Consider the following 27523-nt stretch of genomic DNA (forward strand, 5'->3'; position numbering starts at 1 on the left):
GTTCTAGCCTCCAAATATTTAAACAGAAAAAAATATGAGGTATAACAGGTGGATGAATTCTGGTATTAATATATTTGGAAATCTGCAATGTAATTTTATATTTATATAGTGTCAAGAAAGTCATGTTGTAGATAGAAATGAGGACAAGGTCTTCATTGAAAAGAACTTGCAATTACACTTATTTAAATGGTAGTGATTTTGTACTGTTGAGCGTGTAAGTTTGTGTGCTATAAATATTTGTTTTGGCTGAAAATATGTCCTACGGTGTATAGTGTAGCATCTATGTGCTATTTCTCAACTGGCTAAGAGAGATTGTGTTTCAGGATTTGTCAGAGTAAGTACTTGGAAGCAGCATTGCAGAGCAGGTTTTGAGGCGTAATCCAGATGCAGGTGAGGGCAGTGTGCATGTCGAGACTGGAAACAGAGGAAGAGTGTGGATGCTGCTTTTTTGGCAGTATCCAGCTTCAGATGTCGCTAGAACTATATGTATGAAATTCTCCAGAAGGATAAGGCCCTTTAGTGCTTCATGATGTAATGCAGACCTTTGAGTTCCAGGAAAAACAATGCTATATTTACAACTTTTAACTAATAGTTGATGTGGTAAAAGGAATTGTATTCATATGGTAAATGAATACAACCTTAATGTGCACCATATGCATAGTGGCGAGATTATATACTAATATATCACATTTATTTACCTTGTTTGGTTGCTGGGAAAAATAACCATTCAGTTCAATGCCTATACCATGTGAGACAGAACAGAGTAACACGGAATGTGTAATAATTTATAGTGTAGAATAAAATTACCAACTTAAATATTGTAAAAATTATTTGGTCAACACAACAGTGCTGACCAGGTAGTGTAGGTTTCTGGATCTAATCTCTATTAACAGTAGTATCACAGAGGTAAGCCTTATATATATATATGTATATATAGGAATACTATATAGAATTAGAATTATGGCCTGCTTCATTGAAAAAGTATCTGGTTTAACGTATTTACTTTTGAAAACTCAACTAATTTATGTATGCTCTGAACTTGGTGTATGCTATCAGTATTCCCAGTTACATTTATAGGAAAAGGTGGTAAGCATCTATCTAGTGCAGTACACTACTGGTGCATTGATTTCAAATGACCTTTACAAAACAAATCAAATAGCTAAAGCACAGTCTTCTATACATGCTGTTATGGAACAGTATTATTTTGCAACAATACATTTTTATTACTTACAAATAGATTAATTTCACACAGCATTTTAAAAGAAAAACAAAATCTGGCAAAATGAGCTGATTTCTCATATGAAACCTCTCATCTCCTAATTTGTGCCCAACGTATGAAATACTATGTAAGTTTCAGCTAGCAGTCAGTTTCAACATCTTGTAAAGTGTCTTTTATCTTACAACAATTCTGCAGTAGGTGCTATTTCTGACTAAAATAATTGCTTGATGGGTTTTTTCATTTTCTGTTGAGGTTTGTTGTTTTTATTCTTGGACTCACTAGGTAATGGGATAATCGTAACTATAAACCACAAGAGAGAAAATAGATTATTTTTAGCATAAACAAAAAAAGCCCATTCATAAAACTGTTTTAGGACATTCTCAAACAAAAATGACAGTGATTTAAAACTTCAAAGCTTACATTTAAGTAGCAGTTTATGAAGTCGGGATGCTGCAAATATTAAAATATTATGTACACTGACCCTGAATATTCACCTGCAGATACTTTCCAGGGGCTTCAAAAAGGTCTGTGTTCGGTGGGAGGAGTCCTGCTGAATGACTTCCAGGACTTCCAGCAGATGAATCCCCAGTAAGAACGAAGTCGTTCCAGATAGCTTCCCATTGCACATGGTGTAGGAATTAAGGGGCTGGGGATTATTGACTTTTGAAATCTGATGCAATATCCAGTTCATGAAGGCCAGTTAAATTTTTTTCTTTACTGCGTTTATTTTGCAAACATAGTTAACATATTTGACATTGGCATTGGATAAATGTTAGTCACTTATCACATAGTGTGACTGCGGGAAGGCGTGCAGTAAGCCTTTCCTGTGTTATATTCAATGAAATGAATTCTACGAGATAAATCTAACGTTTCTTTTTTCTTTACTGAACAAATATAATGGCACTATAACATCTTCTCTGTTTATGCTTTCAGTTTTTGCTTCAGGATAGAATGATATTGTTCAAAGATCGTGTTCCTCTTTCACAAAATATGCAGTTGAAGTGTTTTGTGCAAAACCAAAACTTGGATCTAGGTGTAAGGTTGTACTTTTTGTTGTAAAAAACTTTGGACAGGTAGGAAGTAGTTTGAAGGAAATGCTGATGAAGTGTCATGTAAAGAACCGGACAACAATGAAGTTCTGATATCATATTAAAAGATTACATTGTTAAATAAAAATGCATATTTACAAAGGAAAAATTATTCAAGCTGAAGTTTTAGGAATACTTCAGTACTATTGTGTGGTATCGCTTTAGTAAGATTTCACATCCATCAAAGAACTAGCCTTTTTGTGCCAGTGAAATGAGTTTTTAACCAACTGACTGTTATTTAAATGTTCACTTTGTGCGATCTCTAAATAATGTTAATATACAGACTTTATATAATATTTAACAGTCATCACTTTGATGTAACTAAACTCTGAAACTTGCTATATAATCAACATAGAAGCCTAGCAGCAAATGAGTTTTCTCGATTTACTTACATTTTGCTGAAAGCACTTTTGTTCAGATGTCATATATTCTGTAAGTGCACTTGTACTGCTCAAATTTATTTCAAACCTTTTATTGTTTTTCTTAATTTTTCTCATATGAAGCAACTTCAAAAATTGTGAAATTTGTAGAATTATTTTAGAAGACTTTTCTTACATATGTAATTTGGTTTGGTTGATGGCAGTATTCAAATCACTTACTTTTGCAAGAAGTATGTAAAATGATAGGTAGATTAACTGATGCTTCATTGAAGTCCGATTTTATATTGACATAAAATCGTATAATTAATTTGCCATTTAGAAGTGCCCTACAGCCTCTGCAATCATAGAGTAATAATTTAGAAATAACTGTTTGGCTTTCTCTGATTTATCATAATTAACTGGCTTCTCAGCATGAAACATAAAAAGGAGCATACTCAGATATTTTATCTTTTGTTGCATAATATTACCTCACTCAGAAATAATAAGCAGAGTATCTTGTATGTCACTGTGAGTTTTTCAGTTGATCTCTAGTTTGATTTCTTTTTAGGAAGATATTTTTCTTTAAATGAGTTCCTAAGTTTGGCTCAGCTCTTACAGCTTAGTGTGGAAAATACAGAAAACAGTCTTTTTAGGATTTTACTGATGGATTTAAAATGCCGTGATCCTGTTTTGTTTTGTAACATCACCAAAGCTGCAAAAAATAGTGGAGAAAGACCCAGCAATACAAAACAAGTTCTTGTGAGCCAGTAAAGTGTATCTGCTTATGGATGTCATTGAATTAGAAGGAAGTTTTGATTTTGCTATAATCCCGCTGTTCCTTTTTAAACGTAGTTTCCAAAAGCCTAAAATTTTTTCACTGAAATATCACCATAAACTGACATGATATTATGTGCTCTTCTTTTATCTTCTGAAGCTTAAACACTATGATTTAAAATGTACTTTAGTCAGTTAAGGAAGAGTGGTATTTTATGCTGTTTTCCATGGGAAAACAGCTTTGCAGAAATTATGTATTGGAATGTAGGAGAGTTCTTTTGAACTAATTTGAATGGTTACTGTAAAGGTGAAGTATTCTGTCCATTACTGGGAAATAACTTTACGCATCCGTCCTGTGACTTAAATAAATCATTGACAATATTTATTGCAATGTGAATGTGGCATTAAGATTCTTAGAGAATTCAATGTCAAGTAGCAATCCAGCAATGGTATAGACTAAGGATATTATTATACACTGTCCTGAGAAAAGCACATCTGTAAAACTGTTGTGTCTTGGTTATTAGTGCTAGGATTTGAGCTATCTTTAATCTCATTTGACTTGTTCATCTTCCTTAGGGATCTCCATAAAGATGCACTGGGTATTCTTTTCAGTCCTTAGTTAGAGTTTGCATCAGTGGTCGTAAACCTGCTTAGCGGACAAAGACTCTCTTCCCTTTGAAGTCACTTCCCCAGCTTTTCAAAAGGTCTGGAAGCTGGTTCCCCTGAAACAATTTAGAAAAGTCTGAAGTGGTGCCCCTTAAACCAGCAACAAAATAAAATTTTCTCTTTGCATTACTGAAAACCATGACAATCTTCTGAAGCAATAACAGTTTAAAAGCTTTTAAAGAAATCTGTTCTGCTCTACGACCAGCTTTTAAGTTGACCCCATTATTTGGAAAATCAGAGGCTTGGAAACCCCTAAATACTTGACATTCTTATCAAAGGAGTCAGCCTGACTTTTCAGGGGACTCCTCTTTTACAGTATTTATTCAAGTCGTAATTTCTTTAAAGATACCATTCAGATTTCTTCTGTGTTTTGTTGTGTTTTTTTGTTTGTTCATTTGGGTTTCCTTGTTCGTTCGTTTGTTGGGGGGGGTGTGTTTTGTTGTGGGGTGATTTTTGTTTTGCATTAAAACTTTTCTTTAGAACAAATGTAATTTGGTAACAGCCCATATAATTTATGAAACACTGATCCTGTCACCTCTATTATGTTTGAAGTCTGAATTCTAAAAAGACTGCAAGCATTACTTATATAATTTTACTTTTCTGTTGACTATGATAAATATATACGCTTAATTTCTACTTCTTGTTTTTCTTGTTTTAAGAATCTCCTGCATTTTATGTATGTAGTTACTGGCAGCCTAACATAGGTAAAGCCTACAGTAATGTAGTTGGTGTAAGCAATAAGTTTACTGTAAAGATTTTGTTTATTTCGTTGGGACATTGCTGCTAATAAGTCCTTCTAACTCCAACATCTTTTATTCATTATCTCCACTACAATGTTGTGCATTTGAAACTTCTCTGATTTCAAAAGTGTCATTAACATGTGTAGGACACAATTAGATTAATTCTTTGTTGATCTATGCAAGCATTTGTTAAATGCAATTTTGGAAAGCAAAAGAAAGTAAAATAAAGTAATAAAACCAGAATTCTAGACTCTTGCTAATGTAAGCAGCTCATTTAAAAGAAAGCAGTCTAACAAGAGCTTTAAATGCACAAAGCTTCTTCCTATTTTATGGTGTAGTGACAACAAGAAGAAAGTATTGGGTCAACAAAATTAAATTGTTACTTGGTGATAAGAGCGTTACACTTACCATTCTATTTTCCCCTAAAGCTGCAAATTTGTGGCTTGTCTATACAATGTTCATTTTTGGATCTTCTAAGGTGCCTGTCCGTGTTTAGGTGAGAAAAGTTCAACAGAGCAAATTTTCTCAACAAGGTTTGTGAGCATTCATAGGATGAGTCACCTGAGAAGTACCTAGCTGTCATTAAGTCTACCCTTACGCTTCTAATTTGTTGGGAGTTTTTCCTTTGCTTCTGAACTGTCTGCTGTACTTCCTGGGTTTGAGTGTGGTGTGCCAAATATTATACAAAACAAAAGCAATCGCTGTTAATTATTATTTAGAAAGAGATTAGGGACAATTCAGCAAGTTGTTCTGTTAGGAGGTATCTTAACATGTTCCAAAGCATTTTCAGATTTAATATACTGATAACATATATCCGTATTTGTGGGTATATATGCACATATATGTAGTGTATTTATCTAAGAAGAAACAGATTTATTTAGTTTTCAGAATTTTGTATTGTGGATATAAATAATAGATTATAACAGTAACAGAATAAATCAAATTTTGAAAGGTCAAAATCCTTGCTTTGATACTTTCTCATAGATGATAACCAACTTTTTCTAAAAAGCCATTTGAATGTGGACATTCTGGGAGGTGTTGCAAATGGTCTGAGTAAAAATGTAAAATACTGAGAGTAAGCTAAACTCTTCTTTATGCAAGCCCAGATCTACACTTCTGTTCCACAGAAGTCTCTCATTGTACACATACAGTGTCTGGGTACCTACCTGCTTTAATATATTCCCATATTTTCTAGTAAGACCCGATACCATTGTTGCTAGTAGTGTTAAGGCTCTACATGGACAAACTAATGATATTATGCTGGTTTTATATTTTGAAAAGTTACAACCCCAAATATAATTTGGATTATGTTTGCAAAATCATCTCCTGTTTTTGAAGTGAGGAAAGTTTGATATTACACTGCTTTACTGCCTTGAAATATTACATATCTTACATACCATCATTATTACAATTATCCATATTACATATCTTACATATCATCATTTATTGTGAAGTGAAATTATTCCTTGCTGCTTAAAACTTCATCTAATCCTTTTTGAAACTACATGATAAAATTGCCCAGGATACATTCTTTAGAGTTTAAATGCTTCATAAAATGCTATGAATTAACTAATTATATGGTAATACAAAAATTATATGATTTCCATGACATACTAGCACACTTGAAGAGGGTGATCCAGAGAATGACCTGTGAGTGAAGTTATGAAAGTATTTAAAGAGCTTTATAGCATTTGTTACTCCTTCTGAGTCTTGACCCAGAGAATCTTTTTTCTTTAGATGTGCCAGTGGTACAATTTCTTTTTTTTTATGGTTTCCATATATGTTTGAATACAAAGAGAATCTCAGAAAAAATAAGTTTTATTTGTTCTTGTTGGAGGGAAATGTCTAAAAGAACAGCAGTAATTAATAGTGGTTTTGGGTGTTTTGATTTTGCAAACTCATCTGAAATTCACTCTGATTACATTCCAAGCTGCAAATCTTACAACGAACCAGACATCAGGCTGACGTTTCAACACTGTTACTAGAATAAAATAAAATCAGTCAATGGATGTTTTACTTCATCTTTGGGCACCGTAGGTGTCTCCTCTTGGTTCCTGTCGTAGTGACGCTTCTGTGTTTACGGGCAGCAATTGACTTCGATCTCTTCCTCCCCCAGAAAAATAGAAGGGGGAGATAGAGGGAGGAGAAAACGAAAATCTGTGCTTTCCAATTTCTATTTGTTTTTACTATGCATCTGACTTTTATACTATTGTGCATTAGTAAGTGTGCACGCTGAATTCCAATAGGAGATCGCTGCTGTACTATGTAGATAGGAGTACAGAACAAACATATGCAAACAGTAGCATAGAAGTGATTTGTAGGGAACATGAACTCAAAGAGCAAGGAAACTGAAGACACTTCAGTGATTGAAAGCAGTGCTTTTAGACATAGATTGTAACCAAGGATTGCTTTTATTATTTTTCATTGAAGGTGATTTTGCAACTCCTCGAGCTATTTTGACAGGACATGACTATGAGATCACCTGTGCTACCATTTGTGCTGAACTTGGCCTGGTAATAAGTGGTTCAAAAGGTAAGGTAGCTGTTGTCATTTCTTTCTGTTCATGAAGCTATAATCCTAATGCAAAAAAGAATCTAGTCTCAGGTGGCAGAATTTATTAACTTTATGGTGGTTTTATTTCAAACCTTGTTTTAGTTGCTACAGAATTTGAAGCCTCTTTTTATTCAGACATTTACAAGAACTGCACCACTCAAATCAGTGTCATCTCAAATTTACTGAGTATTACTGTTTTAAACAGTACTGGTCCCAGTATGGACCCCTGAGGAACACCACCTGTCACTGATCTCCATTCGGATATTAAGCCACTGACCACTACTTTCTGGATATACACTTTTAGAACACCTGCCTGTGTAAATTCATTATGCTTACCTCTGTGTCTTCATATTTTGAATATGTGATTTTAGGATTCAGTACGTTATTTTTGTGCTCTCAAAATTAACTAGTACCAGTTTTAAAAGGAAATGCACAAAAGAATATCTGTTAGGTCTCTAAGTAGTTTTGCTCTAAAATACCGTAATGCAAAGCTTTTAAGGGGTAAGCTGTTTACTCTCTGACACCCTATGACTTAAAGTCATAGGCTTTCCACTTAAACATGGTATAATAATCATCATTATAATGTATTATAATAGTGATTACCTAAGTAAAACTAATTGCTTATTATTTTATATATGTCTTTAAATGAACATGTAAATCAGTAAATAGAAATTTTATTCTTTCTCGTTAGAAGGACCATGTCTCATACATTCTATGAATGGAGATCTACTGAGGACATTAGAAGGTCCTGAAACATTAGAAGGTCCTGCAAGCTGCCTGAGACCAAAACTTATTCAAGCTTCAAGAGAAGGCTACTGTGTCATATATTATGAAAATGGTGTCTTCTGTGTATTCAGTGTGAATGGGAGACTTCAAGCCACTATGGAAACAGATGACAAGATAAAGGTGAGTGTACTCAAATGTGTGCTAAGGACTGTCAGTTCTGATATCAGGAAAAGTTATCAATGTTGGAGTTTTGTGGAGCTTTTTTCTATAGCTAGGCCATAGAAATATATGGTACTGGACCATAATAGCAGCATTCTGGAAAAAATGTAGTTAGGGGGATGAGGTACTCCTAATAGTCCTGGTTTTAATTTTAGAATAACTCTGTTCATATAGTAAAGAATACCCTGTAGGCATTTGGACTGAAGAATACAAGTATTACTAATTACTGACCAGGAGAAGTCGGGCTACTTTACTTTTCAATATGAAGGCAGGATGTTGTTGGACATGCTGTTTTGGATGTTGGCTTTCTCTTTTTTGGCATCTCTGTCTATATTCCTTCATCTTAGCTTGAGATAGCATGTGTTGTGCTGATCTTCTGGAATTTTATAAGCATATTTCAACTCTTTAGCCCTTAAAAGTCTCTTTGGCATTTGCTGAGCATGCAAGTAGGTTCCACATCTTTAGCTGCAAGTGACATGGAGCAAGTCCAAAACTATGCAGGAGGCATTTTAAGCTTATGGTTTTGTGGAAATTATTTGATAATACAAACTGCAAGTCTTTTGACAGTTACTATGAAATTGTCCCTATGAAGCAGAGCAGAACCTGCCAGCTATGCTGCAGTGATGCAAAAACATCAAAAGAATACTTTTGTTGAATTAAAAGTATTCCCACTTTTTCCTTGAATGAGAAGGGAAGGGGATAAAAGGAAAGGGAAAGGGAAGGGAAAGGGAAAGGTGCTCAAGTAGGACCACCTAGAGCCAGTTGCCCAGTGCCATGTCCAGATGGCTTTTGAATATCTCCAAGGATGAAGATTGTACAACCTCTCTGGACAACCTTTGCCAGTGCTTGGTCATCCTCACAGTAAAGAAGTGTTTCCTATATAAAACTGGTTAACTATTTAATATCAGTCAGAGGAGACTTTTATTGCATATAGCAGTGTTACACCTCCAAGCTGACTTTTGTGATCTGATGGAAAGAGCTCAGCAACTCATCTGCTGGGATGTTCTCTTGAGCTGAAAAACCTCAAATGTTTCTCCTTTATTTGAATTAGATATTTAAGGAAGAAAATGTCTATTTGTCCTCATGTTCGTTTTACAGAATTATTTAAATTCTTTCAGATGTTGTGGAAAATTATGAGCATTTCAAAATTTGCACCTGTTCTTCTCTTGACTTTATTAATATTAATTCTTAAGAATGTGTCAATATATTTGAAAGAATATTAGTCTTTGTTATTTCAATTTTAGAACTTGCATTGAATAGTGAATGCTCCATTACCATGGAAGTCTCCAGTGTAGTTCAGTGTGTTCCACTTAAAACCTGCAAAACTCTGTTGTGTACTGGGTTCTGTTAATCCAGCATCCCTATGTTTTCAAAAGGTCAGATACATTGATGGAGGAATATGCAAAAATAACTCTCTGTGTAGGTCATTCTTCCATACTGCGAGTGCTGTCTGTGGGCGGGGGAGAGGGCATTTGATCTTTGGATACCATGGCAGCCACAAGTGTGGATCTGAGGCTGAGGAAATGAAGTAGGAATGTGTATATTTCTGTCCTAAGCCATTTTTTCCAAATTACCATAGATTATTGCTTCAATTTTTAATCTTCCGTCAATTCTCAGAAGCTATACCTTTGGCTGTGCTTGTACAAATGCTTTTGAGATTTTCAGGCTACTCTTCATCCCAGTTCTTTGCATAAAGCAAGTACATATCACAGTGTTTTCTCTTTTTACAATAATAATAATATTGATAATCTGTCACTTTCAGTTGTGATTATGTTGTCAGCTAGGCCAGCAAATCTGTAAAATATCTAGAAATCCCTTGCCGGCTAAAACAATTTCTGTAGTGTTTCAGTCAGTACCCTCAGCTTTAGGGGCATTGCTAGAGGCAATGAAAGTTCTGCTCTCTGTGGGCCAGAATTACATATGTACAGAGGTTTGGTTTTATTTTGTTTTGTTTTGGTTTCCTTCTCTCCCAGTGGTCCCAGTTGGGCTTTATGCTTAAACAATCTACACCGTCTTTCGCAGTGCTTCTGCACTATATCATGCTAGATGGCAAGTGGCAACTGCATGATTAAAGTAGGGGCCTTTAAAATGAATAGTACCTATCCATGGGCTGTGCTGACAAACACTTTTCTTTGGCTTTTTCTCAAGGAGGATAGAAATGGAAAGGAAGGGGTTGTAAGTGTTGAATCTCTAATGTAAAATTCTAGTTTCTATTTTCCTATGGTTGCAAGTGTTGAATCTGTAATCTAAAATTCTAGCTTCTATTTTCCTCTGTCATTAGGGACCTGTATTTCAGAATGTTATCGATGAAGCTCACCATTTTCAGTAGTGATGTTTGGAACACCATTCTGATTTTCCTTCTTGTATTCATGTGCTAGAAAACTGCTATAAAAATTTCAGATGCTCTGGGGAAATTCAAAGTCTAATCGATGCCTTCCACCTGTTGTTGTTTTAAATACTGTATTGCTCAGTGGCGCTTAAGCATATTGCAGTACATCTACCTTGTAATGTTTAGATATCTTAATGAATAACTTAAGTCTAAATAGTCTGCTTGTTCTGAGAAGGGAAGTTATTTTACCCTAAACAAAGACTGTATGCTGTTTCACCCAGAGGAACCAATTTATTTTCCTTTCCTGAGTCTGTTTTGAAATGTGGAAGTGCCTACAAGACTCCTGCTGCTGTTAAGCCAGGGCTGTCACAATGTCAGCTCTGCCTTTTTACAAAGCACTGCCCTTCAAAAATCTGAGATGTTAAAAGGGATTTGTGCAAAGTTCTGAGACTTTTCAAGGAAATACAAGTCAGAAATGTAGCTTTTAGAACACTGCTGAAATCATGTGCTTTGGGGATTATTTGAGAGTCTGGAGCTCATGTTGTGAAAAAGATTAGTTGCAGAGTTGTTTCAGTTTCATACCTAGCAGAATCGTAGATAAACTACACTGGGGAAAAACAGAACAGTAAAATTGATTCATGTCATCTTCTATACCAGTTGGAGTACTTGGGAGTAAAAGCATCCTTTCATTTGTTAAATCTTGAAGGGCATGTCCTGAAACTGAAATGTTGACAGGGTGACCTTTTTCTTCCATTCATTCCTTCCTTCATATATATATATATATATATACACACACATATATATATATAGAGGAAAGTGACTGAGAAATTTATTAATAAATGATAAAAATAAATAAATCAACATCTTGTCTTCATGACAAGCCAATGACTTAGTAAAATTGCATAGGTATTAGTAAGGGTTCAAAGCCTATACTTTATTTAATTAAAAGATCACAACCCCCCCTGCATTTTGCAGGTAGTGGAAGAGTTAAAGATTAATGGCTTTAATTTGCCTTTTAATATAGCATTTCTTCAGTGAAAGCCTCAAGTATAAAATTCAAGTGAACCGTGACCATAAGGTTAATGGATTTTCATCAGCTGAATTTTATAAGTGTAGCAAATAATTATTTGTCACGGTCTTCATTGCAATTTGAAAATACCCTTAGGAGACTGCCATTGCTAAAGAGAAAAAACCACTCAATATTGATCTTTGCTTCTAATGAATAATTTTTTTAATAATTGTGTGTGGTATGTTAAATCTCATGATCATCCTTTCAGTGCATGCAAGTTCTAGATAATTTTCATAGTCTTATCTCAGTTTGTTTTCTACCTCTATCTTATAGAGTTACTATACTCTTCTAAGACAGAATCTAAATGAGTTTTCAAGCTCCTTGAGGCTGTGCTGTGAGAGGTGCTCAGCATGTTTTTGTAGGCTGGTAGAAGCAACCACAGAAACAATTTATGATTGCGGTAGAATCTTCAGCTCAGAATAGTCAACTCTAACCCTGGTTAGTATTCAATTTGCCATAGTTAGATATGGTTGGAAAAAAAAATATATCTATTCAGCTATATTGTTTCTAAATTTACATGTACTTGTTGTCATCAGAATTCAAAACACATTTGGAACAGGTTTATCATCTATTTTTTTCAGTGTTATAATATTTTGTTCACAGTATATGCTTGTATTTCAGTTACATTAATTTAAAAGTTATTGTGTGAAATAAAATTTTAGCAATGTGATTCATTCTGATTACTTGGGAGTTGTTGCAGTAAACACTAAAAATTGGTAATATAAAAGTCACCTAGAGAAACTCTATTTTAATGTACCTGTTGCACTTCATATAATTCTTAAAGGCTATATTTGGCATCAAAGTGATAGAGGATAGCAATACAAAAAATACAGATGTGCAGTATGTCTGACTTCAATTATTGCTGTTCACAAAGCAGTATCTTACATAGACTGTATATTTTGGTTTCTAGACTTGTCAGCAGCCTGTATAAACACTTTAATGTTGCCCGAATGTAACATTTTTGTGTTTTAGTTTCTACCATTTTTGTGGTGCATGCACTGTATAAATTCTGTATAACACCGACAGCTTCCTTTTCCTGGGGAATTTAAAATCACAGTATGTTACAAGTTTTGCATAATGAAAAAATATAGAAGCAGGGATTGCAAATGTCAAAATACTTGCAGACTTCAGCACAGAGAGAAATGTTTCCAAGATAGGTCTTCAGTTCTTTCTTCTGTTTCCTAAATTTAACTCTTTTAGCTGGAATTTTGCTTGTAGACTATCATCTTGAGGCAATTTCCTTGCCTTCCAGTGACAGTGTTTTTAGTTACAGTGGATCAATGTATTTGTAGAACGTGTATAGAACATTGCTCTGAATGTCCTCCATTCTTACATTGTTCTATTGAAAAGCTTTGTGGCTGCCTGCCTTCAGTCAGGAAACTAAAGTTTATCACTAATTAGTCCTGGCATGAAGGATGTGTATTTTGTTGAAAAACTGCCCAAATTTAGCTGAATCACAAATCTCAGGGTAAATGCATTCAGTAGATACGGTTTAGCATCTGCATTCTGTATTGAACATCTGTAGCCCAGGGATGCAGAGTTTTCCCCTGCAAGCAATCACCCCCTAGAGTGAGGCACACAGAAATGCCATGGCAAGAAATGAGATGAGGTGATCCTGGATGAGGAAGGGAAAAGGGTGATGGGGAAGACAAAGAGAAAGAAGAGCAGAATCGAGGACGGAGCCAAGGACAGGATTAAAGAGATGTTTGCAAGAGCAACAGGAACAGAGAAGTAGAGATGGGAATGCAGAAATTTGTCAGAGACTGGGAGAAGACAAGGCAGAAAGGAGTGAAAGAAAAATTGGAATTGGAAATAGGAGCAATGGAGCAAAGGATTAGGTAGGATCAGGAGTTTAATACTAGGTAATAGTGCTTCGTAGTTCCTTATTTTCCTCTTGATAACAGAAAATCATCCAGAAAACAAATAGCAAAGTTTTTGTCATGGTTCTGTGTGCTCAAATGAAGAGGATGATAGGCTGCTGCTGTGCCGAGTATTGCGTACAAAAATGAAAGTAGAGAGCAGAAAAAGGAAAAGCAGCAGTCAAGCTGGGGAGCAAAAGTCAGAAAAAGAACTGAGAAGAGGCAGCGGGAAACAGGAGGAGAGAGTATGGGAAAAGGTTTGGGCTTAGAGAAGTTATTAATAATGGTCCAGACTGTAGTTTTAATGGTCTGGATCTCACCGCTAGCTTGTGCTAATGTCATTTCACATGGCAGAATTCATTCAGCTTTTTGGTTTGGTTGCTTTTTGGAAAACTGTATGAACCCTTCTGTTTTGCCAGATAGCTCGAGAATGAGGGTCTAAATTGAGGATCTAGTATTGTCTACCTGCTTAAGTTTATTTTCTGCACAGCAGCAGGACAGGGTCTCCCTTTCAGAAGAAGTTTTATACTCTACCAGGCTACTGTAGTAGTGATTGCTAAGGCCCTTACTGAAACGATTTCTAAGATCTTGGTATTGCTGTGAGAAGAGTCAGCAATGGGGTCTTCCAGGGACTGCTGTTGGGAGCAAGGTGTTGGGAAGCAGTTTTGTTCATGTTTTCTGAGGAGGGATGCTGATTGATGAAGGCAACGAATGAGGTGTATGCAGAAGTGTGATTCAGGATACCCCAGAGTATGTGACTTATGGGGGTACTCACTGAAACTAGTAGGATGACTTCAAACCAGATAGAACTATTTTGCTTCGTAATGAACATCTGCCTTCTGCCTTTTTTTTTTTTTTTCACCCTGGAAGGCATAAGCAGGCTCCAAAAAGAGATTAAGAAAATCTTGGGGAGCACATCCATAAATGGATACTAAAGAGAATGGATACTAAAGAGAGCTGTGCATCCTGATATTCCTGATCCAGTGATTGTGGGTGCTGAGAAGCACAAGGGGAAGGAACTGTAGAGTGGCCACCTCACAGCATCTCTAGTGATACAACATGGATCATGATCTGTCTGACCCCATGTGGTATCTCTTATTTTAATAAAATTTAAAGTTCAGTTCTCTTAAACAACATTTTGACTTATTTAACCTGGCAAAATCTCTCTTTAAGAAATATTTCTCACACTTCCAGTCATCCTAATGTCTGATAGTATCATCTGGTACAGACATCAGGTGACTGAGGAAAGTTGTGTTTTTTCCCTATACTCAGTATGTATCGTTGTTCTTTCCAACAGCACACAAGAAATGTCAAAATAGATTGAAGGCTCCTTTTTCAAGAAGTCTTCGCTGTGAAAACAAATTATATCCAATCTTTCCCTGTGATCTGGATCCCAAATAAAGATTTCAAATGTAGACTTGCCATTAGTTCCTATGATGCATGCAAAATCAGGCTATAAACCATTGAACTTGTGACAGGAGGTTTCAGGATAGATGGTGAAAGGAAACGCAGTCCCTATTGAGACAGGTGGATCATTATCTTATTAATCCAGAACAGGAATCTAAAATTCTGATCTAAATTAATTCTGGTAATTTGTATAACATTTCAGTTCCCTCCATCATTCAGCTCTTTGCCAGAGAGAAAAGGAGGATAGCTTCTGCTAGGCTAGTATTTAAGATACTTAGGGGAATGCCAGGTACTCTATTTTAATGCCAGTGCTGCTGGATCTTGTAAATCTAGTTAATTAGAAGAGTAAATTTATTTAGCTGACCTCTTATTAGATCTTTGGAATACAGAATAAATCACAGGTGAGGCAAAACTTAACTAGTGACATGTAATGTATTAAAGAGACTTGTGCATAATAACGTTACTTCTGTTGCTGTGTAGAATAACCTAACAATAATGTTGCTTCCCCAAGCTTGTATTGATAACAAGTCTCCCTAGACATTCAGCTGTCAATAGGAAAATTCTTATGAAAGTAAAAGAGGCGAAATAAGAGCAACACCTATTTATCTGACAAATATCCATGTGATTTCCCCTTAGGCAATTCAGCTGAGTCGAGATGGACAGTATCTGCTTACAGGTGGAGACAATGGAGTTGTCATGGTATGGCAGATGTGGGACCTCAAGCAGCTTTTTGCATACCCGGGGTGTGATGCTGGAATCCGATCCATGGCCCTGTCGTATGACCAAAGGTTAGAGCAAAGTCTGGTCTTCACAAGAATTTCAGAGAATATGTAATTACAATTAAATTGTGGTGGTTTGTTGTTGTTGTTTTGTTTTGGGTTTGTTTGTTTGTTTGTTTTGCTTTTTTCTGATTTTGATTTTCTGTGGATGAGATGCTGGTGATTATATTGAGAATTCTGTGCTTGCATAAATTTCTTTCTAACATGTGAGATTTAGGCCAGATCATCTTTTTTTGGATTTAAGCTCTTAGGGGAATGAAAAGAGATTCAAGAAATCTAAAGTTTGGCAGGCTTTCAAGATAGGTTCAGTTAATGGCCTGTGCCAATATACAGTGTGGGTCACATGGGAGGTTACATATGTGCTTTTCATGTTTCTTCTTTCACTTACGATACAAATCACAGTCCTGATCCCAGACTTTCATGTTAAAAATAGAACAGTTAGAATAGCTGTGCAATAGGATTCCTTCTACACATCCGTATTTTGCTAAAGCAAATATTAATTTTCATTTTTAGAAAAGTTATTTTATCCACATAAAGCTTTATAGATTGGAGATTCCTTCTACTGAAGCCTATCAGTTAATATTTTTACTGCATTTTTACATTAAACTTTCCAATGCAGCTGTACTTCTGTCCTTCCATGTTTTTATTACAGAAGTATCTGTTTAGAAGATGGAGGTTTACCATTTCATTTGTACACTTTCAGCTTGCAGGCTAGAATTTTGTTTGGTTTGGTATATTTATTTAGGGGAGTTCCTGTGTGTTTTTCAAGCAGGTTTGGCTCTTTAAATCCCTTAGGAGTGTCTACATTGTGCAGTAAAGCATATTGCTGAGATTCTGAACTGAAATTAATTCTTACTGAAATCCATACTGAATGTTTTAACGTTTTCACTCAGTGTACACTTCTAAAACTTACATAAAATTAACTTAAAACCCAAACCAAACCAAAACAACAACCCCGCAACAAGCCAGAAAAATCTATGGACTTCACTCAAACATTCAGCTTTGTGTTAAGCATTATTCAAGATTATAGGCATTTTGGAAGAAACAGTTTTCCATTAAAAAGCCCCTGATGTTGAAAGTATTTAAAAAAATGGAGTTACAGCTGTTGAATTTTAGACCCCTGAAATGTATAAAATTTTCCATTTAGAGAATCTTTAAACTGTAGTCAATGGCATGTCCACATAATTGTCACATGTCAATAAATTGAAATTTAATACACACATTATAAATTTATCCATGTGCTCAAGTTAGGAATCTATTTCCTTTGGGTTTGAAGACTCAGAAACTCAGAAGAGACTTACTCATAGTATTTGACTGAGTAATTACTCAGTAATTACAGGTAATTACTCAGAATACTTTATTTGGCATTCATGAATGTATGTGTTTGAGTGACTGTGTTAAAAAGTCTTAATGTAATACAAAAGCACTCAAAATGGTGCTATTGAAATGAAAGAGTGTGATGTTATCAAAATGCAATCTTTTGATGATTTCATACTTAGTCTTTGTATTGAAATAGCAGCTTTTTACTCCAAATATATATTTTTTTTCATTCTTTTTTCCCTAAAATGCTGGAATTTTATATGTCCTCATACTTTTGACTTTCATAAAACTCTAAGATGAGACAGTAGAAAGGACGATACAGAAGCTCTTGTAATTGTGTGCTGTGTCAGGGTCATCACTTTTCAAACAGATCTGAATTATCTCTAGTAGTAGGTCAACAATCAGGAATTTAGAAAGACAGACTTCCTGAGTGGGAAATTACAGTGATTTACTTTCAGGAACTTTCAAAACAATCAAAGCTCTTAGATTGCTTCCAAACGCAAACATTAACATTTCCAGCTGAAGTCCTGTGCCCACATCCAATTCCTTCAGGTAGATCGTGTGTTCAAATGGGGAAGGCAAAACTGAACTGAGCAGTTCTACCAGCCTTCCTTTGCTTGGCTGCTGCACCAGGGCTTCGTCCCACTCCCATACCCCCCAAAAACCAACCAAGCAAGCCAATATATAAGCCCAGGAAATCTGAAGAGGCCTTGCAGGACAGTGATGCTGATAAATAATTCTGTTGTTTAACTATCAAATGTAGCGTCAGGCCGACCATACAAACTGTTGCATGATGTCTTGCGTGTTTTGTGATCCATAAACCTCCTGTCAGAGCTGGTGCAGATGGCGGGTTTAGTTGAATCCAGCTTGCTGGAGCCCTTGGAAGCCCAAGATGAGCCCTTGAAGCCTGACTTTTCTGATACATGGAGCAATTCCAGCTCCAGCTGTCTTTGGTGGACGCTGATCGTTGCCTCAGGTTCTCGTGCCTATATTGACGTAACTCTTCATTGTGTTGACTCACATATCTGAACGTGAGGTGGTTTACTAATGAATATGGTATTGTGCTTTCCTTAGGTGTATAATGACTGGCATGGCATCTGGGAGCATAGTGGTTTTCTACAATGATTTCAATCGTTGGCACCATGAGTATCAAACCAGATACTGATCTTCGAGAGACCAAGATTAGCACTGATGTGGGCAGCTGTTGTCAGAAGGCAACTGAACACAGCACGCTTCCCTTGGTGTCTTGCCACAGCATTGTTCCTTATAAATAGCTATATTACATCTGAATGTAACTTAAATTTGCTGGAAGAAGCGACCTATTTTTTAAAGTTAATTGCTATTTTTGTAGACCTTGCTTGACTTTTTTGGGGGAAGGGCAAAGAAGCAAAAAAATGGCTGCTGGGTTCTGTAGTCAAAAAATCTATATTTTTAGTCATAATGAGAAGTCTATTTTGATCCCTGTATGTAAAAGAAACCTAAAGTAAGGATGGTTGAACTTCACATTCTAGCTATGTTATGAAGAAACCAATTTTCCTTCTGAAGCTTTATCTATAGCCTTGAGGAATATACGATTTTAACATAATGGAAATGAATTATGATGTTTGGGGAATTTTAATCTGTGCTATCTATATTACAGTTTCTCATTCTTTTCCAAACGATTGTACTACATCAGCACTGAAGTTTCTGGGAATCAGTCATAATATTTAAATTATGGTTAATGTAATTTTAAACTTTGCAAATCATTTCCATCAATGTTACTATTCAAGCATGTTTCTAGGCCTAGACAATTAGTTACTTTTTTAGTTGTATGTTTTGTGCTCTTAGGAGAGAGAAACCGGGAATGGAGTTTGTGTTACATCAAGTGTGAATCCTTCTAGCTTCTAACTGGCATCTCCTTCAAAAGCACACCAAAATGTGGATTGTTCCTCAAAATCTGAAAGGCTATTTGCAGACTTTAAACTCAAATTAGAAACCCACAGAGGCATGTATTTTTAAATCGGTGCAAGTACCAAAGCACACTTCTGCTGGCTGACTGTGAAAGTACTGAAAAGGTGGCTGTTTGCTGATGTGCAGCCTCAATACAACAGCAGAAGCACCAGACTTGCAGGCAACTTTATCTTTTTTCCCCAGGACTAAGCCCTGCAATACTTAGCACATGCCATGTTCCTTTTCTGCCTATAGCTCAATATCTTTTATATTTTGCTATCACCAAATCCAGTCAGATCCTGCCCTGTCATATTGAATTACCTCTTTCTTTTAGGAAATGAAAAATAATTTATACTAAGGAACAATAAGTTATTTTGGTGTTGCACAAATCTACTTTTCTACAAGATTGCTGTGCAGAATTCTGTGAAAATATTTGTGAAAAGAACTGTTATTGTTTTGTAAATCTGTATTGCATAAAAATCTTCTTCATATGTTGTGATCTATATGAGTTGAAATTTACATTCCATATCTGTATTGATACATACATTTCTCTACCTGCCTACTAGAGCAGTTCCTGTTTTTCTAAGCATTTAACTGCTGTTTCTTTCAGTAAAGATTTGGAATGAGAAAATTCAGTTTGAGTGAAGAAATTAAATAAAATTACATTTGTAACAGAGAGCATCAGTGGAGTGCCGGGTTCTTGTGATTCAATGTATATTCACAATAGAGGTGCTGTGACCAATGCATTTAAAGTATGCTTGGTGTTTATGCAGTGGTGACTAAGTTTTCTGTGTTCTCTACATTTTTATACTGATATGGTTATAGTGCTATCAGTCGAGTTACATTTTTATGTTTTGTGTAGCAGAAGGAGGACCTGATTAAGCGAAGGCTATAGCTGTAATGTCTGTGGTAAGTGCCCGGTATATTAAGCAGTAACATTTTTAATGCAAACTTGTACTTCATGCTTCAGTAACATTCATACCCTTCTATCAGAAGATTTTGAAGGGAAATTGCTGTGCTCTTGAAGTGTGATTCGCATTTTTCTCAAGCCAGAGGTGGGTTTCCTAGGCTGGGTGGAAGGAAAAAACAAACACATAACAAAGGAAATGTTGCTGTGGCCAGGTGTGTTTTCTCAAATGGAAATCCTGAAAGTCTTCTCTTTATGATCTCCTGCTGCCTTAGGAAACACTTTATTACTGATAGAAGAAATAAATTGTGATCTTAGAGCCAAAATATTTCATGTGGAGATGATCTGGTAGATTGCTTGTTTTAGAAAAGGTCCTGTTGATCATGAGATGCTTTCCCAAACTGAAAGCTTGACCTTACTGGTCATGCCATCCTGTGCCGAACCCAGACAGCGGGTGATGACGGGCAGCTGGGTGATGGCATGAAGAGCTCCCTGGGGAAGCAGCAGCAGCAGTGGTGCAGCATGATGTTTGGTCCTGCAGCCCCTCCATGGAAAAGGACTTCTTCCCCTTTTGCTTCGTGGGCAAGCCTGTGAAGACACCCCCTTTCTGGACAGCTTGGCTGTTGGCTTTGGTGAGTAGGAAATAGCCCCAAAACCTACCCCAGGCACTGCGCTGCACGAGCAGACGTGCTCTTGGGATCTCAGCTTTGGCCGGACTAGCCCATGTCATGCTGCTTGTGATGAGGTGGCAAAAAAAAAGGGTTAAATTTCAAACTATTCAGGTATTTGTGAGTCTGTTGGAACAGCACCTGTGTCAGGTCCGCTGCCTGAACAGCTTTAATCAACAGGTGCTAGGCATTAACTTGCAGCTGGGCTCAGCTAGCTGTTATTTGCAGAATATTCCTGAATAGAGGGAGCTGAGTCCTCCATTTCCTCAAAATTCAGAGGAAGCATTTATGAACAGTGTTTTCCTACATGATGCTCTGGGCTTTCTTCTGTTCTGGTAAGTTCCATCAGACATGCTGTTTCCTGCAGTTCATGGCAGGTGCTTTGGGAAGCAGCATTTGCTGCTGCTGAGAGCAAGGCTGGTCAGCAGCCGTGCTGCAGGTTTGGTTTGTGGGGAAAGACCTGGCCCAAGTAGCTTGAAATCCCTTCTAAGTTTGCGAAAATGGCTGATGTAAATGCTATCAGGTCTTGCAAGATATGATTGTGTGATCAGAGCGGTGGTTTCTCTGCAGGAAGTTTGTGTGGTGTTTCTGCAAGCAAAGGTAAGCGTATGCAGTGATGATTTGAGAATGTTTCTTCTATTCTTGGCTGTGTTGTGTAGTGTGTTACCAAAAAGCCTCTACGCCTGGAAGGCGTCCCTTATGCAAGGCATGTGTGTTTATTATTGTTTCTGGTCCTGGCGTAGTCTCAGTTACTTCTCCACCCATCTGCAGCACTTTGTTTCTGCTGAAGATTGCAGCTCTGCTGATTTAGCATTTGGCAGAATAAACGTCCAGAAGAGCAGATCTGATACCAGGATGAACTGCACAGTAAACAGACGTTCTGTTGCTGGAGGCTGTTATTTACTAGGAAAGGGAGAGTTTAATACTCCCATGCTACAGGGGTAGCTGGTTTTCACAAGTGCTCTCAGAAGTTGGCATGATTTTGGTGTTCCTGCTTGCATTTTTTTAATCTTAAAAAATCTTAAAAAAAATCAGTTTTACTTAACCAGCATTTGGATAGTTGCTGTTGCTTTCCAGTTGCTGTTTGAATGTAGCTTGAATGAAACAATGAGTAAATGTTAAATATCATTTCCCATTTTCAAACTTTTAAAATCAAAGATAATTGATAAATATTAATATGAAAGTGAATAAACACTTCAGTAAATTTATCCTATTAATCTGTAATAACTAGACCAGTGACTACTGGGGTGGGGAGGGCTGCGGTGGAGAAACACAGGAAACCCAGGCTTAAATGAGACTTTTAAAATTAAAATTTCCTGCTTGCTGCATAAACCTTTTGTTTTAGCCCAAGATGATCAAAACCCATTCTGTGAACTGGAATTTGAACCCTTTTTTGGTGAGTGCAGAGGCAGTGGTATATCAAGTTAATGCTTCCTAGCTAATTGCTTTTTATGACAGGTAGATCAGGAAAATGAGAGTCTCCTCATAGAGACCAAAGGTGTGTTTTCCTATGTTCAGTGCATGGGACGCACTCTACTATAGCAGAAAAGCCTGTGTTTGGTTTTAGTTTGTTTCATATTGAAAAAAAAAAGGCAGGAAGAAATAAATGGAAAATTGGGAGTAACAAGTAGGTTTCAAATGCTTTCTGGTAACTTACATATATAATGAATACTTATATTTAATTTTTTAAGTATATATATTCATTTAATTTGGGCTAAATTACGCTACAGTCTGTTAATTTTAGTCATTGCTTCCTCCTGTCTTCCCTTCCTTAATTATTCTGTGAGATGGCGGAGAGAACTATATCAGCATCTAAAACCAGGAGCTCTTGGCTTACTTAAGTAGTCCAAAGTAAGATTTACTCACCTATGTAAATATTCTGAATGACTAGCTGTATGCATGAGCCAATACTTGATGAAAATAACATAAAAGTTAATCTACCTTAATTACAGTAATTGTCAAAATACATTAATAAGTCCAAGAATATGGGGGTAATTGTCTGTAAGGGTAATTTTGATGGGAATCTTAGTGACCGCAGTGTTATGCTGATGGACACCACAGGACGATTCATTTCTGGGATTTCTAAACCTAGACCTACAAGAAATGGCTCCACTGGGATCAATGGACAACTACTCACATTCAAAGGAGCTAAAAAGACTGGGGATTTTAAAAAATACTTTAGAAAACTTTTTTAAAAAATTCTTGGCATGGTAGCAGTTGTGCTGTTGCTATTGAGTATTTGAAAAAAATGGCATTTAATCTAGCAAAATGGTACATGAGTTTCAGCTACTTTTATGAAACAGAAGAGGAGACAGTCCTGTTTTACGAAGGTATAACTTGAGATTACAGTGTCTATAGTAGTTTCTTTTCCTTTATAGCAGATACCATGGTTCTGTTTTACAATTTCATGTCTGCTTTTGACTTCTTCCGGCAACTGATGGTTCTAGAGAGAGAGGATTAAATGGAAGTGTGATAGATAACAAACCAGACATAATACTTAGGAGCCTTCATTAAGTGTTTTAGTGTTAACCAACATATCTTTGTATTAAACTGTGATACCCTGCACAGCACAAACATGTCACCTATGCGCTCATAGGTTTGACATTTGTGGAACTAAATTAAGGCATGGAGTGGTGATGTAACTTTCCTGATGTCATACATGGAGTTAAGAACTTGTCCAGATATCTCATGTTTCTATCTGATTAAGCTGGCCACAGGATTGACTTTTCCAGCTGTCATTACTATTTTTAAACAGCTGTTTTGGCGTAGTCTATCAACTGCCTTTTCTCTGTGAATATTTGTCTAAGAATGTTTAGAGGTTGATCAGTCATGAACTTATGGAGATGAGATGAATTCTGGGTATTTATGTCTTAACTCTTCTTCCCAGTGAGACAAGTTATTAAGTTTTGAACTGGCAGCTATTTACCAGGCAGATTATCATATTTTCTTTTATGTATGCATGAGGTTTTGTGAAACACAACTTGAATTAGTAGAGATAGATACCTGTCAGTTTTGTCTTTGTAAAATAAACATCTATGCCTTGCACAGCTGAACAGCCATCCTCTTAGAAAAAACAGAACTCAAACCAATGTTCATCACTGTGTTCCTCTTTATTAATCTCCCAGTTCGGTGGTCTCGTGTCCTCTGTTGGGGGCTCCCTTTCCTTGCCATAGGTGGCTGGTTACCCCCATTCATCTGAAATTACACATAGATTCTTTAGCTTGGTTGAAGAATTACATTTGCATGGCTCCTAATGGACTCCCCTTAGTTTCTGTTCTGAGTAAGGTTAGAGTGTTATCTTAATATTTTTGCACTGTCCCAAAATATAAATGTACATTATTTTATATGAAGGTTTGTACACTTACTCCGGTGAACTCCAACAAAGTTAATACACAATGACTGGTTATAATTCAGGTCTTTTGGTCTTGAGCTAGCCCAACCTTTTTATTGATAGCTTAAAAAAGTACCTTTTTATTTTTTTTTTCCTTGGCCAAGATGTTGTACGTATGTGCTGGTTTAATTGAAATTGAGTTAATTTTCTTCATGCAGTTAGGAACTCTTATTTTTTGTAGCTATAGCACAGTCACTGCTTGGATTTAATTTCACATTAACAAGATATGACCCTGTTAATGTTTTCTTTAAGTAACTTTTCAGTGGTTTTGTTTGTTGGTTTTTGTTTGGTTTTTTTGTTGTTGTTGTTTGTTTGGTTTTTGTTTTGGTTTTTTGTTTGTTTGTTTGTTTGTTTGTTTGTTTTTGTTGGAATGAAGAGAATGTAACTTACTGGTATCTTAGCCATTGTCTGGGAGACTGAGGTCTTTGTGGGCTTTCTGCCTGCAGGTGTGAGGCAGCTGGGAAGCGGGACATAGATGGGACAGACCTGACTGACATCCAGGCTGATCAATGACAATATTCCATGCCATTAGTGTCATGCTTTGTATTTCATGGGAATTGGGTTTTCTGGCTCATTAGACCCGTTCCAGTTCAGCTCCGTTTGGGAGTTCTCTTAGTTTGGCCTCTTGCCCTTCTGCAGTGGCTTCTGGGCCTTTCTGCCTTTTTTGACCTCTTATCCCTCTTCCCCCAGGATCGGCTGTTCAGGACCAGGGTGCTCTCTCTCTCTTCGCAGGACTGGCTACTCAGTGCAGATGGAGTTTGTGAGGAATTACACTGAGTATCACTTATTTTGTATTTTATTTTATATATCGTAGCAGAAGTAATAGTATTATATTAGTATTATTTTGTTATTTCATTAAACAGTTTTTTATCTCAGTCCACAAGTCCCTTTCAATTCTCTCCACAACTTTCCCAAGGTGATTTTGGGGGGCAGTGAGAGAGCAGCTATTGTGGTTTGATTGCTAGCCGGCATTAAACCATGACAATATCTTTCAGGTGTAACCATAAGTTATCAATTGGCACTTCTTACTCTTTAATTGCCTCTTCAAAAGGTAAAGCACTTATGTTCAGTCATGTATTATCCATGTCTTCCATAGGAATCAATGACAATGTTATGGGAAACCCTCAAATTAACTTTTTGAAATGTTTTTGGTAGGTACCTAACTATCTGTTTAGTCTCTCCAGAGAGAATGAGATTTTCACTGACAAAATAACTGAGTTCTCAAACAAATGACTTTTTTTTTTTTTAAATGAAGAAAGTTTATTGCAGGTCTTTCGTTTACAATTCTATTAGAAAGTATAGCTAAGAAAGAAAATGAACTATGACCAATTCGTAAGAACAAGCAAAGGAAAAGAACAAGCTGAATACATCCTATATTGAACTAAGCATTATGGTAAAGATAAAACCTCATCTATCTGTGACTACAGATTAAGGATATCTTGTCCCCAGTCCCTGTTTCCAGTGCCTGCACCAGGTGTAGAGGGGGGAATAGCACTGACAAACCTCTTGACAGCTATTCATGGTGGTTATTCGTAGTAGCTGCTCTATCAGCGCACTCTAGAACTAGGAACTGCTCCATCCATCCCAGCTTAGATAACATGCAGCAGGCTTTCGTTCACAGGTCCAAAGTCATTTTATCTAATAGGTAGTCTGACCCTCGAGAAAGGTATGGATGGGACACTTGTGGTTAGGATAGAAAATGGCTTGACCAAAATACTTTCTTGCCTCCGATCTTCATTACAAATAAATGTCCAGTGCTCATGTTTACATCCCAATTCACTCTATTTAAATTCATATTATCTAAACACTACCCTGCAGCCTGCAAGTCCAATAACAAACCCGACGCCAAAAAAAAGAAGACCGTCCTCCCTCTATCTCCAGTGTTTGTTTCACGATATTTTACAGTTAGTCCACTAAAAATTTTTTGTGAAAATTTGCTTCTTCTAGTTTAGTAGAAACTTTGCTAAAAACAGAGGCATCAGAACAGGTGAATATAAGTTTGTTTCCCTTGTCTTCCTCTCTTGCTTTTCTGAGAATTCTCACAAGCAGAACAGAAAGGGGCCTGCCTGTAGAGGTGAGGCCAGGTAACTGTTCACCTCTCACTGCGTATATAAAAATATGGTTAGCTACATGATAAGTTAGTCTATTTAGAGCTCAAGGCTGTGTGAGATGCAGTGAATTAAACTAACACAGATAACCAGAACTGCCAGAATCTTTCCTCTACTGCTATTCTCAAGGGCAAAGAGCACTCAAAACACACCTTTACTTGGCCACTATTACAAAATCAGTCTCCCACGACAGAGCCCGCCTCGGGCTCACCACGAGAGGGTGCATGCCAACTGAAAGCAAACTGTCACATGAAATGAGAATTGTGGCGAGAGTGCAGGGAGCTTCGGTCGGATTTGGTTCCATCAGTCCTACGCACCAGGTTGATCCCCAGAAAACTCAGGAGACACTGAGGCGGGGAGCGTGGGGGATTGGAGTGGCTCAGAAGCAGCAGGGAAGAGGGTCTTGGACCCAGCCACACAAGGATCGTCAGCTGCAGCAGTAATTGTCTCCATTCCAGCTCTACCGGAGTCCTGACTGCGCTTGCTGCAGAAAATCTGACTCTCTTTATCTAGAGCTGTGTTCTAAAAACAAACAAACAAAAAAAACCCAAGGCAAAATATGAAAAGAACAGTTAAATCAAAGCCCTGTCATAACTTCAGGGTTAAAACACTCTACAAGACACATTAAGTGCATGCATTAGAGCCAGAAAAAAGGAGAAATAACATTAGGATTATTGTATAATTAATTGTAATGTTTTGTGGTGCTGACTTGAGAAAATTTATCTTCCAGATATGTATTTGCCATGACTGTGTGAATTTAAAATTGTTTTGCAAGTCTGACATGGAAAAATATGATAAGTGGTTATGATATAGCAGGAACTCTTCATATTAGCTATTAGCAAAATTTATGTACCTGTGTTTTTGCACACATGAGGAATCACATGATACTTAGTAAAAACTTAATGCATATTCTGTAACAAACTACATGAAACAGAAATTTATCTGGTTTTGAAAAATGACAGATGAAAACCTAAAGATTTTTTCTATCTTAAAGATGACACGTATCAGCTTATTGTTGAGAGTGGCAAAAATGCATCATTTCTGCTCACACTGGTATCACTGGTTCTGGTGTCAGCATAAGCAGACAACTTCCACACCCTCTGAAGGATACTGCCAGTTATATGAAACCACAGTGTAATGTTTAATTGTTAGTGGAATGTCTGAAGTGACTTAGAGGGAAATCTAGCAGTTCATGTGTCAAAAAAAAAAAAGTTAAAATTGCTTTCTGAGTGTTGGAAGGAGAGCATAATGGGTCTTGTTTCACAGTTTGAATGCTGATACTCATCATGATAAATCCATATACTTCTTGGCTTAACTATTTACATTGTAGGAGATCTTAAAATACCAGTGGTAATAGAGATTATGTTATTATGTTCTGCATAGTTTATTTAGTTATGTAGAATGGTGCAAGGT

At 36.6% G+C, this 27523-nt stretch overlaps 2 protein-coding genes across 12 annotated transcripts in view; one reads left to right on the forward strand and one right to left on the reverse strand.

Annotated features, from left to right (window-relative positions):
* LRBA (LPS responsive beige-like anchor protein) overlaps positions 1-19712 on the forward strand; it is a 409424-nt gene extending 389712 nt beyond the window's left edge. For all 7 annotated transcript variants that reach the window (XM_071807989.1, XM_071807991.1, XM_071807990.1 and 4 more), the window contains 4 exons: positions 7277-7378; positions 8091-8305; positions 15645-15796; positions 18182-19712. In XM_071807989.1, coding sequence (XP_071664090.1) covers positions 7277-7378; positions 8091-8305; positions 15645-15796; positions 18182-18272 — 560 coding nt within the window. In that variant the 3' untranslated portion in view covers positions 18273-19712. The remainder of the gene's footprint in view (positions 1-7276; positions 7379-8090; positions 8306-15644; positions 15797-18181) is intronic.
* A 5524-nt stretch (positions 19713-25236) lies between these two features.
* The window catches only part of DCLK2 (doublecortin like kinase 2), an 84655-nt gene continuing 82368 nt past the window's right edge, over positions 25237-27523 (reverse strand). For 2 of the 5 annotated variants that reach the window (XM_065836471.2, XM_065836470.2), the window contains one exon: positions 25237-26632. In XM_065836471.2, coding sequence (XP_065692543.1) covers positions 26420-26632 — 213 coding nt within the window. In that variant the 3' untranslated portion in view covers positions 25237-26419. The remainder of the gene's footprint in view (positions 26633-27523) is intronic. The other 3 variants (XR_010651277.2, XR_010651276.2, XM_065836472.2) reach the window with 2 other exon arrangements.

The sequence above is a fragment of the Patagioenas fasciata genome, chromosome 4 (genome assembly GCF_037038585.1).
Source record: "Patagioenas fasciata isolate bPatFas1 chromosome 4, bPatFas1.hap1, whole genome shotgun sequence".
In the NCBI taxonomy this organism is placed as follows: Eukaryota; Metazoa; Chordata; class Aves; order Columbiformes; family Columbidae; genus Patagioenas; species Patagioenas fasciata.